The following is a 14,189-nucleotide window of genomic DNA, read 5'->3' on the forward strand; positions in this document are numbered from 1 at the left end:
TCACTGTGAAAAATGTAGATAAGTGACAATAGGGATTAATTAAGTATTTGGTATTTCCCTTGCTCTTTTATTCCTGAAAACTAATTACAACATGCGACTATACAATTAAATATTACATTTTGTCAAAGAGTGGCAATAAATGTAGCATGCTGAAACTTAATATCTATTCAGTTAAAGACAATGGGACATCTAAAACTCTTGCTTTCTAAGAGAGAGAGTCTGGAACATGGATTCTCATCCCTTTCCATATCAGGAACCTCTATTGCCCCATATTTTAATTCCTGAATCCAAACATAGCCTTATAGTTCTGGGTCCAGGTTGTTTCAAACACCAGAATGGAACTATTCTGCAGTGCTCGATTGGCTGGTCATTAACTGTTTTCAGGACAACCACTATTACAAAATTTGGTCCAAAATAAAAATATGATGATGACCTCTGTTCTTTTGAGGTGCCCACCATGAGAAATATTGCAGCATCAGCTGATGACATGAGATTTCCACCTTTTGGGACTGGAAGAACAGTTCATGGAATTTGGTGCAGTTGAATCTGAACCCAAACCCTAATGTTTATTTCTGCCTCAGATCTGAACCCTAGTCTTACTAATCCTGATTCTGCATCCTGTCAGTGCATCCAGGACTCATCTCTGTTGTAACTAAAAAAGACTTCAGAGCTATTGAATTTTAGGAAAAGAACACACAATTAAACTGTATTCAACTTACATAAAATCAGCTGAAGCCATTAATCATCCTAATTTAGTTGAATTGTATTTTGAGCTGTAGTTGTGAGCAGCACATACAAGACTCAAAGTTAAAGGCACTCAGTTTCCTTTATATTAATCCATAGAATAGTGGCTAAATCCCATGGGTTTAATCTTTTGGGGACTTAACCATTTCCTAGATGTAGATGTGGCTACTCGGGGGTTACTTAGGTGGAAAGAAGGATGGTTTTCTGACTACAAGAAGGGGAAATCTGGGACTCCTGGCAGGATCCATTCCCAGATTTCCTCCTTTCTTGTGGGAACTTGTCTCTCTCTCTTGGGTTGTAGCTCCAACATGAACCACTAGTCCTTGTTACTGGATGCCAACCCATTCCTCAGACCAAAATGGCAACAGGCTGGCAAGAGATGGGTAAGCTATTCTACAACTAAGAGAGCAACTGGAGAATTTGTAGTAGCTCTGTGTGGGGACTAGCAGCCAATGGAAGATGCAGTATTTAGGGGGAACTTTATGTTCTTTGACCACTAGGAATGGAGAAGAATTTTCCAGCACTTGTCAGGGACTAGGACAAGACCTTGCTGCACTCAGGAAAGGCAGGTGCTGCTCCTTTTGGGGGAGAGGGATTGATGACAAATTTAACTTTTGCTGTAGACCCTAAGTAAATAAAAATAAGGACTCTAAGAATCAAGGCCATAATCCAAAACCAAATGGACTCAATGGAAAAACTCACCTTATCTTTAAAGAACATTGGATCAGGCCTTATAATACACCCACAGAAAAAATGGCAAAATAGGGAGTAAATCCTGTATGCTGATTTCCCTGCTGCTGTTTTTAATTTAATTTTAGAGAACAAATTAGAATTTTAGACTTTAGGACTCTCCAGCACCTGAAGCTAGTTGGAGCATTCACCATCTGGCAATTCAGTTCTCTGCCTGGCTGACATCTCTAAAAAAGCTGCAGGGCTCAGGATGGCACAGAGCTCTTTAAACAGCATCTTTTCCAAATGGCAACTTTACACATAAAATTGCATTTAACCCTCCAAGTCTTTAAAATAGTGTTCTTACCAAAAAGGAATAGAAGTTCTATAGCATGCAAGCCCCATAGCAGCTCCTGATGGGAGAGCAGCCAACATGCTCTTTTCCTTTTATCTTCAAAAGTAACACTGAATAATGTTTCTGTTACAATGCTGAGTTGTGCCTAAACTTTTCAATTTTCCATGAGGAAAATTGTAATGAAATATTTAGTTTCATTTCAGGTAAACCCAAATTGAAACATTTCATTGAGTTTTGATTTGACATTAATCTCTGCATCTGTTGGATATTCTGTGCATGGAAGTCATAGTTCGGTGTTTCATGCCTCCTTTCTCTCCTATGGGTCAGTCTCCATCTCCCATAGTGAACCATGGTCATAGGACTCCCATGAGGCTCTGCAGGCTTTCAGCCAGAGGGAGAGACGATGATATATCGTTAGAGATGTAGTCTTGCCCATACTGGGGAATGAGACATGAGACACTCAAATTACAACTTCCATGAGGCACTGCAGTGGATCAGGTGGATGCAGAGAATAATGTAGACTCAAACAGAAACAAAACTGTTTATTTCCTATTGACAAACCAAATTAAAATGTTTTGATTTGGGAAAATCAGGACATTTTGTTTTGATTGAAAAGGTTGAAATGGAACATTTTGACATATCTGAATCAAAATTATTGAACTTTTAATTTGCATTAAAGTTTCAATAGTTCAACATTCCATCCTGAATCAGGATGAAATCAAATGTCAACATATCAGAATTTCCTACTGGATGAAAATTCCATTTTTCGTTTAGCTCTAGAAATAATTGCGTTTGAGTGTAAGGTTTCTGTGAGGACCTCTAAAATTCTGCTGCATTAGTTAGTTTAGGTGTCTTTACAATGCAGCTGATAATAGGACTCTTTCCTCTTAGCCAGACTCACTTGTGGATGATGCTACCATGAAGCATTAGGGAAGGTGTCTGGCATGCATCCAGTTGGAAATTAAAGCTCCCATTGCCCTTTTCAAAAAGAACAATAAGTAATTTCAACATTCCCTCTCTCAAGAAAACACATCCTATTGTCTTAGACTGTATGAAAGCTAATGTTGAGTGCACAATGGCTGTTCTATTTACCAGTTCAGTCACAGCAGTAACTCAATATCTAGCTCAGTGTCATTAATTTGAAAAATTCTAGGATTATGAAAATCTCCAATCAAATTGTGTTCTGTTGTATCTGCTCATTTTGCAAAATATTTAATAGAATGCCAAACTCATATATCATACCTAGCAGGGAACTTCTTGAATAGCCCAGTAATGGTTCCCTTTTCCTCTGTCACTCTGATAACTTCGTAAACATTTCAGTATTGCATTAGTGTCTACAATCATTCTATTGTATGTACTGCTTTCAGTGGATGAACTGGATAAGTTAACTCTGCCCCCACAGTAGTACCAGACCCCTTCTGAGGGTCCAAAATTTGGGTGCACTCTTTTTCATTTTCCTGAATTTCTAGGTTTAGCCTGGGTCGGGAAGCAGAATTACCAAAATACTTCAAGAAATTTTGTTTCTCTTGTATTTAAAGTACGACAAAAGATTAGGGCAGGAACTGTATCTTACATGATTATAAAGGTCCAAGAACTCTCCTGATGCTATATAAATAACATCAGAAGAAATTCTGTTCTCATGAGACTTCCAGCCAAACTTTAATTATGGTTGCTTGTTCAAACTGAAACTCTCTAGAAATAACCCCATCATTACTGCCGGACTAAATTAAGAAAGGAATGTAATTAGTCTTGGCTTATGTGATGCCACATCTCAGCGATCAATAAGATACAGTTGTGTGTGTCAGTGACAGGAAAATTCAAATAAAAGAAGTTCCCTTACATTATAATAATGAAATGAAGCATATTACACAAATGTTTTTGAAATGAATAACATTTTTAAAAGGCAAAAATATGAATGAACTAAATCAGAAGAGAGAGAAGATGTTGTTTAATAATTAGAGCAGGGAGTGCTAAATTAATACAAGAGTTTAAAATGAACTTTTTGAGTTATATTCATCCTCAGTGTAATTCCCCTGGCTTCAGTTGAGTTATATCAGGAATGTATCAGACACCTTATGTAAAAAAAAAAAAGGATAATATGCATTTTCTGAAAAATGTGTCCTTTAAAATAATTCTGTAAATTGAAGTCATGCAAGTAGGCACTGATCCAGCAAAGCACTTAAGCACATGATAGCAAATAGCCTCATTGCCATTCATGGACTGCATAGCGCAATTCAGGAAGGGTCGTGTAAAGGTGGCTGTAAAACCAGTGAAACTATTCATACGCTTAAAGTAAAGAACACACTGAAATGTTTTGCTGGATTGGGACCCAGATTTCAGAAAAGAAAGTTAATTTAATGCTATGGACCAGTTTGTTGAAAGCTGTTTATTTTTTTCCCCTAATCTCTATTTTTTTTTTAATCAGAATACCTCCAGGGATGAGTTTATTTGACAAGACTCCACCAATCTCTGAAGGGGAGAAAAGGAAAAAATACTGCAGATGTCAGAAGGAGCACACTCTATCTCTGCACTCTGTAAATACACAAAATGTCTTTCAGAGTTCTTTCCCACAATCTTTGGGCTGCCATTATGATAATGTGGATTATACTTCTGCAATCCCATATCTAGATGTTACATCAGAATATGTCACTCGCTTAGAAACAGAATCTACTTTAAGAAGTGATGGGAAAATGTTGGCCAAAGCATTTGATCAAAGATATCTGCCTAAATCAGTCAAAAAGCGAGATAGCCGTGATGACAGCTTAAAACAATACTCAAAAAAAGTTTCCTTGAAAAATCAAAAAAACAATGGTTTTATTAACTCCACTAAGTCAGAAGCGCTGGATAGAGCAAAAAGGCAAGAAGTCTATTATGAATACTTACCTTTTTACCCATTTCAAAACGAGAGTCAAAAGGACTTGGAAAGCTTTGCATATTTTTTCCCAGAGGATTACTTTGAAGGGATTCGGTCCAAAATTCAGTCAATATGGCCTACTCAAGGTGGCCTAACCTCAACCAAAGCCTTGGAGATCTGTCAGCAGGTTCTTGCTAATTCTACTATTGGCTCCATCTGTAAAGACATCCTTGGGAGACAGCTGGATGAGGCAATTGATATGTGCCTGTTAGATCTGCAACTCAAGGATGACCTGGCGTGGGAAGGTGCAATGATAGCATTTTTGGAAAATGAGTGTGAAAGAAAAGTGCAAGAAAATAGAACTCAGCTGTTTCATGCAGCAAATGGGCTACTTGCCACTCACGAGGAAATACTCATAGCTCTCAGGTGTCCCAATTTCTGTAATGGCAACGGACAGTGCACAGAATGGGGGTGCCAGTGCTTTGAAGACCACAGTTCCTATGACTGTAGCATTGCCAAGAGTGAGTAAAACATTCTGTTTGTTCCTATTCTCCCCATCTTCTTGTGGTATTAGAGTGATTAGGTGAAACATCTGCACAGAGTTGTTTGCTCTTCAAACAGCTTTGCCAGTAAGTTATTTGATGAATTAGTAATCAGCGCTTTTGACCTTGAAAAGCTGAACAAAATATATGGTTGACTGGTCTTTTGCTTTTTCACCTCAGTAATGTTTTAAAAATGGATTTTCAAAGCCCCTTAACAAATTGGTTTTACAGAAGCAATTTTCTTTACTTCTGATGTGTCACCTGCACACTGACAAACACACTGCTGCCAAAAATGAGGGTCCTGCTAACACGGTGGTCGATACACATGCTAGCTCTGCATAGATGGATCTGTCTTCTTTACCATCAGAAAATAAAATTTGTAAATGAATTTCAAATATGATAGTAGTCTAAAGCAGCTAGAGGAATAAGAAATGTTTTCAAAGTTAAATGACCATATAACTAGCTATGGGATCAATTTTAACCTCAGATATGTTCACAGGGTTTATATAGATGTTGCTTGGTGTTAACATGCTTCTGTGGACATAATTTGGCCCAAAGGTCCTGATTATACAAACACTTATGCCCATAGATTTAGACATATAAGTAGCCCACTGAAGTTTATGGGTTCGATTCTCATTTAACCTCAGGCCTCTCAGTGTAAATGAGGAATAGTGCCCATGTGACTACTTACAGTGCTTAAAGATACGCACATGCATAAATGATTGCAAGATAGAGGTATAAGTTGGAAATTTAAGCGGCAATTCAGCAGTTTGCTCAAGCACATACTTAAACTTAGGAATGCAAGATTTAAACACATAAGTACATTTATGAATAAGGAGAGAAGACTCACGTGCTTCAAGTTAAACAAGGTGCTTAAGTGTTTTGACTTAATGTAATACAAACATGAAAACTTTGTTTTGTTTGTGGTAATGCCGGGCTAATAATATTTACAGAGTAGTTTACTGAAAACCTTTTGCTTGTTTAAACAGAGGGTTTTTTCAGTTATTTATCCAGTTGATACAATATTAATAAATTTTTATGTTTGGGACATAATTTATTTGCTGGATTTTGCAAAGTTTTCCTGACCAAACGTTTCATGTCTTTTTCTATTTTGCCCAGCTTTAATCTATTTGGGGAAATTGTTCTGAACAGATTTTTTCCTATGGATAAAATTCATGAGCGAGAGAGGGAGATTTTTAGAAGTCCCTTCTGGTTTTTGAGTTAGCAATGCTTCCCATCAAGTAATAAATGGTGGTAATGGTAATATGTGGATTTATTTGGCAATTTTGCAGTGACTGCTAACAAGCAACAGACTAGAGGAAAGAGCCTGAGACAGCACAGAATATCAGAAATTGAAAACAAGAATGCACATCAATTGCTGCAAACACAAACTGATAGACATCCCTATGTGTTTACTATCTGATTTGTGGCTCAATCAAACTCCAGTGGGTGTTTTCTCAATAACTCCTCCCTTTGGGGACTTTGGTTTATACTATAATAAGTTGAAAATACTACAAATTTTCCATCTAGCCTTCCTAGCTGCCCCACACCCTTGATGCAGGATTCATAGTCCTGTTCCTGCAGAGGCATGCTCCTCCTCCTCCTCCCTGCAGGTTCTCCCCCAGATCTTCCACCTAGAAGTTCAGTTTCTCTATCTAGGCCTCCTCATTGGCTCTTCACTAGCTTTTCTTAAATAGAGGTCTGCATTCCCTGAAGTTGCTCCCTGAATGACCACAGGCTACCCTTTTATCTTCCAGAAGGCCTGTTTCTTCCATCACATGCCTCTTGCACTCATCTAATTGTACTCCGTTGTACTTATCTAATTCTTTTTTGAACCCAGTTATAGTTTTGACCATGACAACATCCTCTAGCAATAGGTTCCACAGCTTTACTATGTGTTGTGTGAAGTACTTCTTTTTATTTGTTTTAAACCTGCTGCCTATCAATCTCATTGGGTGACCACTGGTTCTTGTGTTATGTGAAGGAGTAAATAATACTTCCTTATTCACTTTCCCCACACCACTCATGATTTTATAGACACCGATTATATCCCCCTTTAGTCATCTGGTTTCCAAGCTGAAGAGTGCCAGGTTTTTTAATCTCTCCTCATATGGAAGTTGTTCCATACCCCTAATCATTTTTGTTGTCCTTCTCTGTACTTTTTCCAAATCTAATACACCTCTGCCCTGATATAACACGGTCCGATATAACATGAATTCAGATATAATGGGGTAAAGCAGTGCTCCAGGGGGGTGGAGCTGCACACTCCGGCGGATCAAAGCAAGTTCGATATAACGCGGTTTCACCTATAACGTGGTAAAATTTTTTGGCTCCTGAGCACAGCATTATATTGGGGTTGAGGTGTACATGTTTTTTTGAGATAAAGCTACCAGAATTGTACACAGTATTCAAGGTATGGGCATACCATGGATTTATATAGTGGCACTATCATGTTTTCTGTCTTATTGTCTATCCATTTCCTAATGGTTCCTAACATTGATAGCTTTTGACTGCTGCTGCACATTAAGCAGATATTTTCAGAGAACTATTCACAATGACTGCAAGATCTCTTTCTTGAGCGGTAACAGCTAATTTAGATCCCATCATTGTGTGTGGATAGTTGGGGTTATGTTTTCCAATGTGCATTACTTTACCTTTATAAACATTGAATTTTATCTGCAATTTTCTTGCCCACTAACCCAGTTTCTGAGACCCCTTTGTAACTTTTCAGAGTCAGCTTTGGATTTAACTATCTTGAGTAATTTTGTATCATCTGCAAACTTGCCACCTCACTGTTTACCCCTTTTTCCAGATCGTTCGTAAGTATGCTGAACAGCATACACCCCTGGAGGACTCTCAGATCCCTGAGGTAATGCACTATTGACCTCTCTCCATTCTGAAAACTGATCATTTATTCCTACCATAAATGTTCCCTGTCTTACTCACCCATGAGAGGACCTTCCTTCTTATCCTGTGACTGCTTACTTTGTTTAAGAGCCTTTGGTGAAGGTCCTTGTCAAATGCCTTCTGAAAGTCCAAATACACTATATCCACTGGATCATGCTACTCCACAAATTTATTGCCCCCTCTAAGAATTCTAATAGATTGGTGAGACATGATTTCCCTTTACACCAGCCATGTTGACCCCTCCCTCAACAAATCATGTTCATCTATGTATCTGATCATTCTGTTCTTTAATATAGTAAATAGTGTTTCCTTCTGTAACCTCCTCCACTGTACATTTCTCAGCTGCAACTAAAAGCCAGGATCATTTTTTTATGTAATTAACATTTATAAAGTGCTTTGAAATCCATGGACAAAAGCAACTATAGAAGTGCAAAGTACTACTTTTATACAAAAAGAACAAAGAGTCCTACTGGACTCCTTGTTGTTTTTGTGGATACAGACTAACACAGCTACCCCTTTTGATACTTTTATACAAGAAATTGTCTAAAACATTTTATTGCAGTCATCCATCCTGGAGTGCTTTATAGTTACACAAGCTAGAGAAGGCAAAGAAAAGACACAAAAATGGGGGAGAATCAAACTAAAAAGGAATAAATATTGCCAAAGTGAGTCACTACTGCACATTTTGAAAAAAGAAAAATCCCTAACAAACAAAAACAAGCAGATGCAGCTGACCTGGGGAACCTTTAACATTTGCTTTTTCCATTTTCCACAATACCAGTGAGATTATACATGCTGCCTTCTCAGAAAAAGCAAGCAGTCTCTTTGGTCTTAAAACAACAGTAGCCCACAAAATACTGATATACCCAATCCATAAACATCTAATAGCTACTCACATCAACAGAAAAATGTTTAAAACAAACAGCTACACAACACAGTCTTACTAGGTGTGGTCAAACTATTAATTGCAAATAACATATCTGAGAAATTTAGCATTTTTTTTAATTTGTGAATTGCTTGCCAACAGATTGATTTTAGACCCTACTCATGCAATCTGATTCATATAGACAATCCCTAGGCCCCTGTGAAGCCTTTCTGGAGGGTTTTAATGCCTGAATACTGGTATTCATATGAAGAATTGTCATTTCCTAAACATGAATATGAACAAAAATCTTTTTTGCTTGAATATTTACAAATACTGTATTTGTAGGGACACAAACATGACTGAACGAAGAACTGTTTCATATTTAAAAATCTGTTTACCACTGGCTGGCAGCACTCTCTGTGCTCCTAGCTATTCTTACAACCTGAAACTAAAGCTAATTGAAATTTTTCATTTGAAACTTCTTTTTTTGTCAAAATGGAAATTTCCATGAGCAATTATCATTTTCCATTCATTTTTTATTTTCATTGAAAAACTGAAACTCTCCATTTTTTTAGATTTTGATTGTCGAAAACCAAATATAGATATAAAATGTTAAGTGTTGAAGATGTGCAGTCTGGGACCACCAAAAGCAAAAAAAAAAAAAATTTAAAGCCTGAAAAATGTAGGTTTTCAGCCAACATTTTTGTTGTTGTTTTTGTTGTTGTTGTTGTTGTTGAAGAAAAGAGACATTTTCAGTTTCTCAGTGACTATTTTTGAAGAAACATTTTGGCAAAAATGAAAATTCTTATTTTCATTTAAGTTTTCACAGAAATAGAAAATATTTCTCAGTCAGTTCTTCCTTAAACATAACTCTAGTTATAGCAGGCAACTGGAATTGGTCACGTAGCACAGCTTGTGAAGCAGTTCACAGAATTCCTGTCTGTTTTCAAACACACAATTTTCAGAACCATTAACCTTTGGGGTTTTGAATGTCTATATTTGGTCTCTTCCCAAAAGTGATTTAAAGAACATGTTGACAAAGTCCTTTGGGCATTTTCAATTATGAGATAAGTAGAAGGAATATATGTTTTCGCAAGTGCTGAATCAGACTACAGAGAAATGGCTAATACTGTAGTTTGAAGTTTTGCATAAAGATAGTGTTTAGTGTGGACATACGCAATAAACTGTATAAAATCGATTTCTAAAAATCGACTTCTAAAATATCGACCTAATTTTATAGTGTAGACATACCCTTAGATGCAAACAGGGGAATCTTGAATAGGAGGATAGACATTATTTTACCTCTGTACGTGGCACTGGTACGACTGCTGCTGAAATATTGTGTCCAGTTCTGGTCTCATTCAAGAAGGATGCTGATAAATTGGAGAACGTTCATAAAAAAGCCACAAAGATTAAAAGGATTAGAAACCCTGCCTTATAGCGATAGATGTAAGGAACTCAATCTATGTAGCTGAACAAAGAGAAGGTTAAGGGGTGAATTGATTACAGTCTATAAGAACCTACATAGGCAACAAATATTTGATAATGGACTCTTCAGTCTAGATGAGAAAGTTATAAAGCAATCCAATGGCTGAAAGCTGAAGATAGACATGTTCAGACTGGAAATAAGGAGCAAATTTTTAATGGTTAGAGTAATTAACCATTGGAACAATTTACCAAGAGTTTTGGTAGATTCTCCGTTACTGACAATTTTAAAATCATGATTGGATGTTTGTTCTGAAAGAGATGGTCTAGAATTTGTTTTGGGAAAGTTCTGTGGCCTGTGTTATACAGGAGGACAGACTAAATGATCATTGTGGTCCCTTCTGGCCTTGCAATCTATGAAGCTATGAAAGTAATGTGTTTAGTATAAATGTGCCAAAGTTAATGTTGCTGTTTGAACCTTAACTTTTACAGTCACTGACTTTATGATTTAACTCTACTTGCTTAACATTGCATTGACATAGGGCTTTTTTTTTTTTTTTTTTTTTAACATTTAATGGACAAAAGTGTTAAGAGAAGATTGTGTTTCAACATAAAACTAGGCTTGGAAGAATCTGATTTTTATCAGCAAATATCGTTATATGTGAGTTTCACTGTGCATACACAAACTAATGAAAAAGTATTTCCATCGATAATAACTGAAATTTACAGATAGGCCAAATGAGGAAATGCTGCTTGAGAACTTATTAGAGTTTGATTTAAGGCTATTTACTTTGAATACTTTGACACAAGGCTAACAATTTGTGTTTTAATTATTATGAAGCTTTCGCTTTTTGAATCTCATCATCTAATATTGCCATTTAATAATTGTCTGCCCACTCCCAATTTCCTGCAACAGTGAAAATTTAAATCAATAAAAATAGAAAAAATGCATAAACATAGGCATTGTCCATCAAAATTCTTTAAAAAATAAAAATTAAATTCTGCCAAGCCTGCATAAAACCTATTCACAGAGATGAGTGCTACACTGTCACACAGTAGAACGGAGCAATTTAAACAGCAGTGCTGTGTTTGTTAAACAGCAGTTGAAATATTATCTTCAGTTCTCAGAACTGAATATCTCTCTCTCTTTTTATCTCAACCTCTTTGAAGATACTAAGGCCTGGTCTACACTACGCATTTATACCGAATTTAGCAGCGTTAAACCAATTTTATGCTGCACCCGTCCACACAACGAAGCCCTTTATATCGATATAAAGAGCTCTTAAAACCAATTTCTGTACTCCTCTCCGACGAGGGGAGTAGCACTGAAATCGGTATTGCCATGTCGGATTAGGGTTGGTGTGGCTGCAATTCGAAGATATTGGCTTCTGGGCGGTATCCCACAGTGCACCATTGTGACCGCTCTGGAAAGCCATCTGAACTCGGATGCACTGGCCAGGTAGACAGGAAAAGCCCCGCGAAGTTTTGAATTTCATTTCCTGTTTAGCCAGCATGGAGAGCTCACCAGCAGAGGTGACCATGCAGAGGTCATCAGCACAGGTAACAATGCAGTTTCCTGAGAATCAAAAAAGAGCTCCAGCATGGACTGCACGGGAGGTACTGGATCTGATCGCTATATGGGGAAAGGATTCCGTGCTAACAGAACTCTGTTCCAAAAGACAAAATGAAAAAACATTTGAAAAAATTTCCAAGGCCATGATGCAGAGAGGCCACACCAGGGTCTCGTGTGAAAGTTAAGGAGCTCAGACAAGCCTACCAGAAAACCAAAGAAGCAAATGGAAAGTCCGGGGCAGGGTCAAAAACATGCCGCTTCTATGCTGAGCTGCATGCAATTCTAGGGGGGTCCACCACCACTACTCCACCCCTGTCCATGGATTCTGAGGTGGGGGTGGTAATCACAGCCATGGCTGAGGATTCTGCAGATGGAGAAGATAAGGAGGAAGAGGAGGATGAGCTTGCAGAGAGCACACAGCACTCCATTCTCCCCAACAGCCGGGAGCTTTTTCTCACCCAGACGGAATTACCCTCCCAGCCCTCCCAAGCAACTATCCCAGACAATGAAGCAATGGAAAGGACCTCTGGTGAGTGTACCTTGTAAATATAAGACATGGTTTAAATGCAAGCTTTTTTTAATGATTAATTTGTCCTGAGGACTTGGGATGCATTCGCGGCCAGTACAGTTACTGTAAAAAAGTCTGTTAACATTTCTGGGGATGGACCGGAAATCCTCCAGGGACATCTCCATGAAGCTCTCCTGGAGGTACTCCAAAAGCCTTTGCAGAAGGTTTCTGGGCAGCGCTGCTTTATTCCGTCCTCCATGGTAGAACACTTGACCACACCATGCATGTAGCAAGTAATCTGGTATCATTGCATGACAAAGCCTAGCTGCGTATGGTCCCGGTGATTGCTGGCATTCAAGCAACATCCGTTCTTTATCTCGCTGTGTTATCCTCAGGAGAGTGATATCGTTCATGGTAACCTGGTTGAAACTGAGGAATTTAAGTAAGGGGACAGAGATGGCCATTCCTACTCGGCTGTTTGCCTGTGGCTTAAAAGAATTCCTTCCCTGAAGGTAGCCAAGTGGGGGGAATGGGAAGGGGGGCGATTGGCGCTGAGCTTTTCCACGTTTGGCTAGCCGGGATCTTTCCTGCTACCAGCCACGCGGTTGGGGGCAGGGGAAGGGGGGTGTTTAGCAGTGATCTTCCATGATACCAACCACGGGGTGGTTTCTGCTGCTGCATGTTAACAGGAAAGAAGCAGCACTCAACGGGCTTTGCTTGCTATTTGGGAAAGGAGGGCACTGGATAGATGAAGGCTGCAGAAGATGAAAGACAATGGCTTACCATGGCTGCATGCAAGCCGAATTCTGCTGCCCAAACCCGCATCTGTGATCTGTAATACCAAAGCCGCAGGCACTCAATATTAAGATGCAAAATGCAACCTTGTAGTGAAAACACATGTGCTATGTAAGGTGAATAGTGTTGTTCACCACGAAAGAGTATCACCATTGTTCTCTAAAATGTATCTTTTTAAATACTTCTCTCCTTTTTTTCCCTCCCTCATGCAGCTACAAATTTTTCAAGCCTCCCTACTCCGTCCAGAAGGCTATCTCAGATAAGGTGGTGGAAAAAAAAGACATGAGAAGAAATGTTTTCAGAAATCATGGAAGTGACCCACAATGAAAGAGCCTATCTGAATGAGTAGAAGGACGTGGTAGCAAAGTACAGGAAAGATGCCAGTGACCATGAGGACAGGAGGGACCAACGTGAGGACAGGAGGGACGCTCGAGATGAGAGAAGAGATGCTCAAGATGAGAGTAGCGGCAGGAAGAACAGCAGTGACAGGATGCAACTCTGGGGCTGCTGCGTGATCAAACTGACATGCTACAGCGTACGGTGGAGCTTCAGGAATGGCAGCAGGATCACAGAGTGCCGCTGCAGCCCCCGTATAACCACCATCCCCCTTCACCATGTTCCTTAGCCTCCTCACCCACCAGACGAGTAAGAACTCGTGGGGGTAGGCTCCACGCACCCATCCACTCCACCCCAGTGGACAGCCCAACCAAAAGGCTCTCATTATTATGAAATTTTTTTAGTGGCCTTTTCCTTCCCTACTATTCTCCTCCCAAACTCCACCTGGGCTACCTTGTCAGTTCTCCCCCTCTTTTTATCATTAAGTAATAAAGAATACATGATTTTTTAAATGAGAGTGACTTTATTTCCTTAGAAAGCAAACTGTGATCAAAGGTGGGGGGGCTTACAGGGAAGGAGTCAATCAAAGGGGAGATTTCATCAAGGAGAAACAAAC

The 14,189-nt window shown here is 38.8% G+C and overlaps 1 protein-coding gene across 1 annotated transcript in view; it reads left to right on the forward strand.

Moving 5' to 3' along the window:
* LOC127030228 (von Willebrand factor D and EGF domain-containing protein-like) overlaps positions 1 to 14,189 on the forward strand; it is a 157,747-nt gene that overhangs the window by 25,723 nt on the left and 117,835 nt on the right. Inside the window, exon 7 of the mRNA XM_050916328.1 lies at positions 4,194 to 5,143. Within this exon, the coding sequence (XP_050772285.1) occupies positions 4,194 to 5,143 (950 nt within the window). The remainder of the gene's footprint in view (positions 1 to 4,193; positions 5,144 to 14,189) is intronic.

The sequence above is a fragment of the Gopherus flavomarginatus genome, chromosome 10 (genome assembly GCF_025201925.1).
Source record: "Gopherus flavomarginatus isolate rGopFla2 chromosome 10, rGopFla2.mat.asm, whole genome shotgun sequence".
Classification (NCBI taxonomy): Eukaryota; Metazoa; Chordata; order Testudines; family Testudinidae; genus Gopherus; species Gopherus flavomarginatus.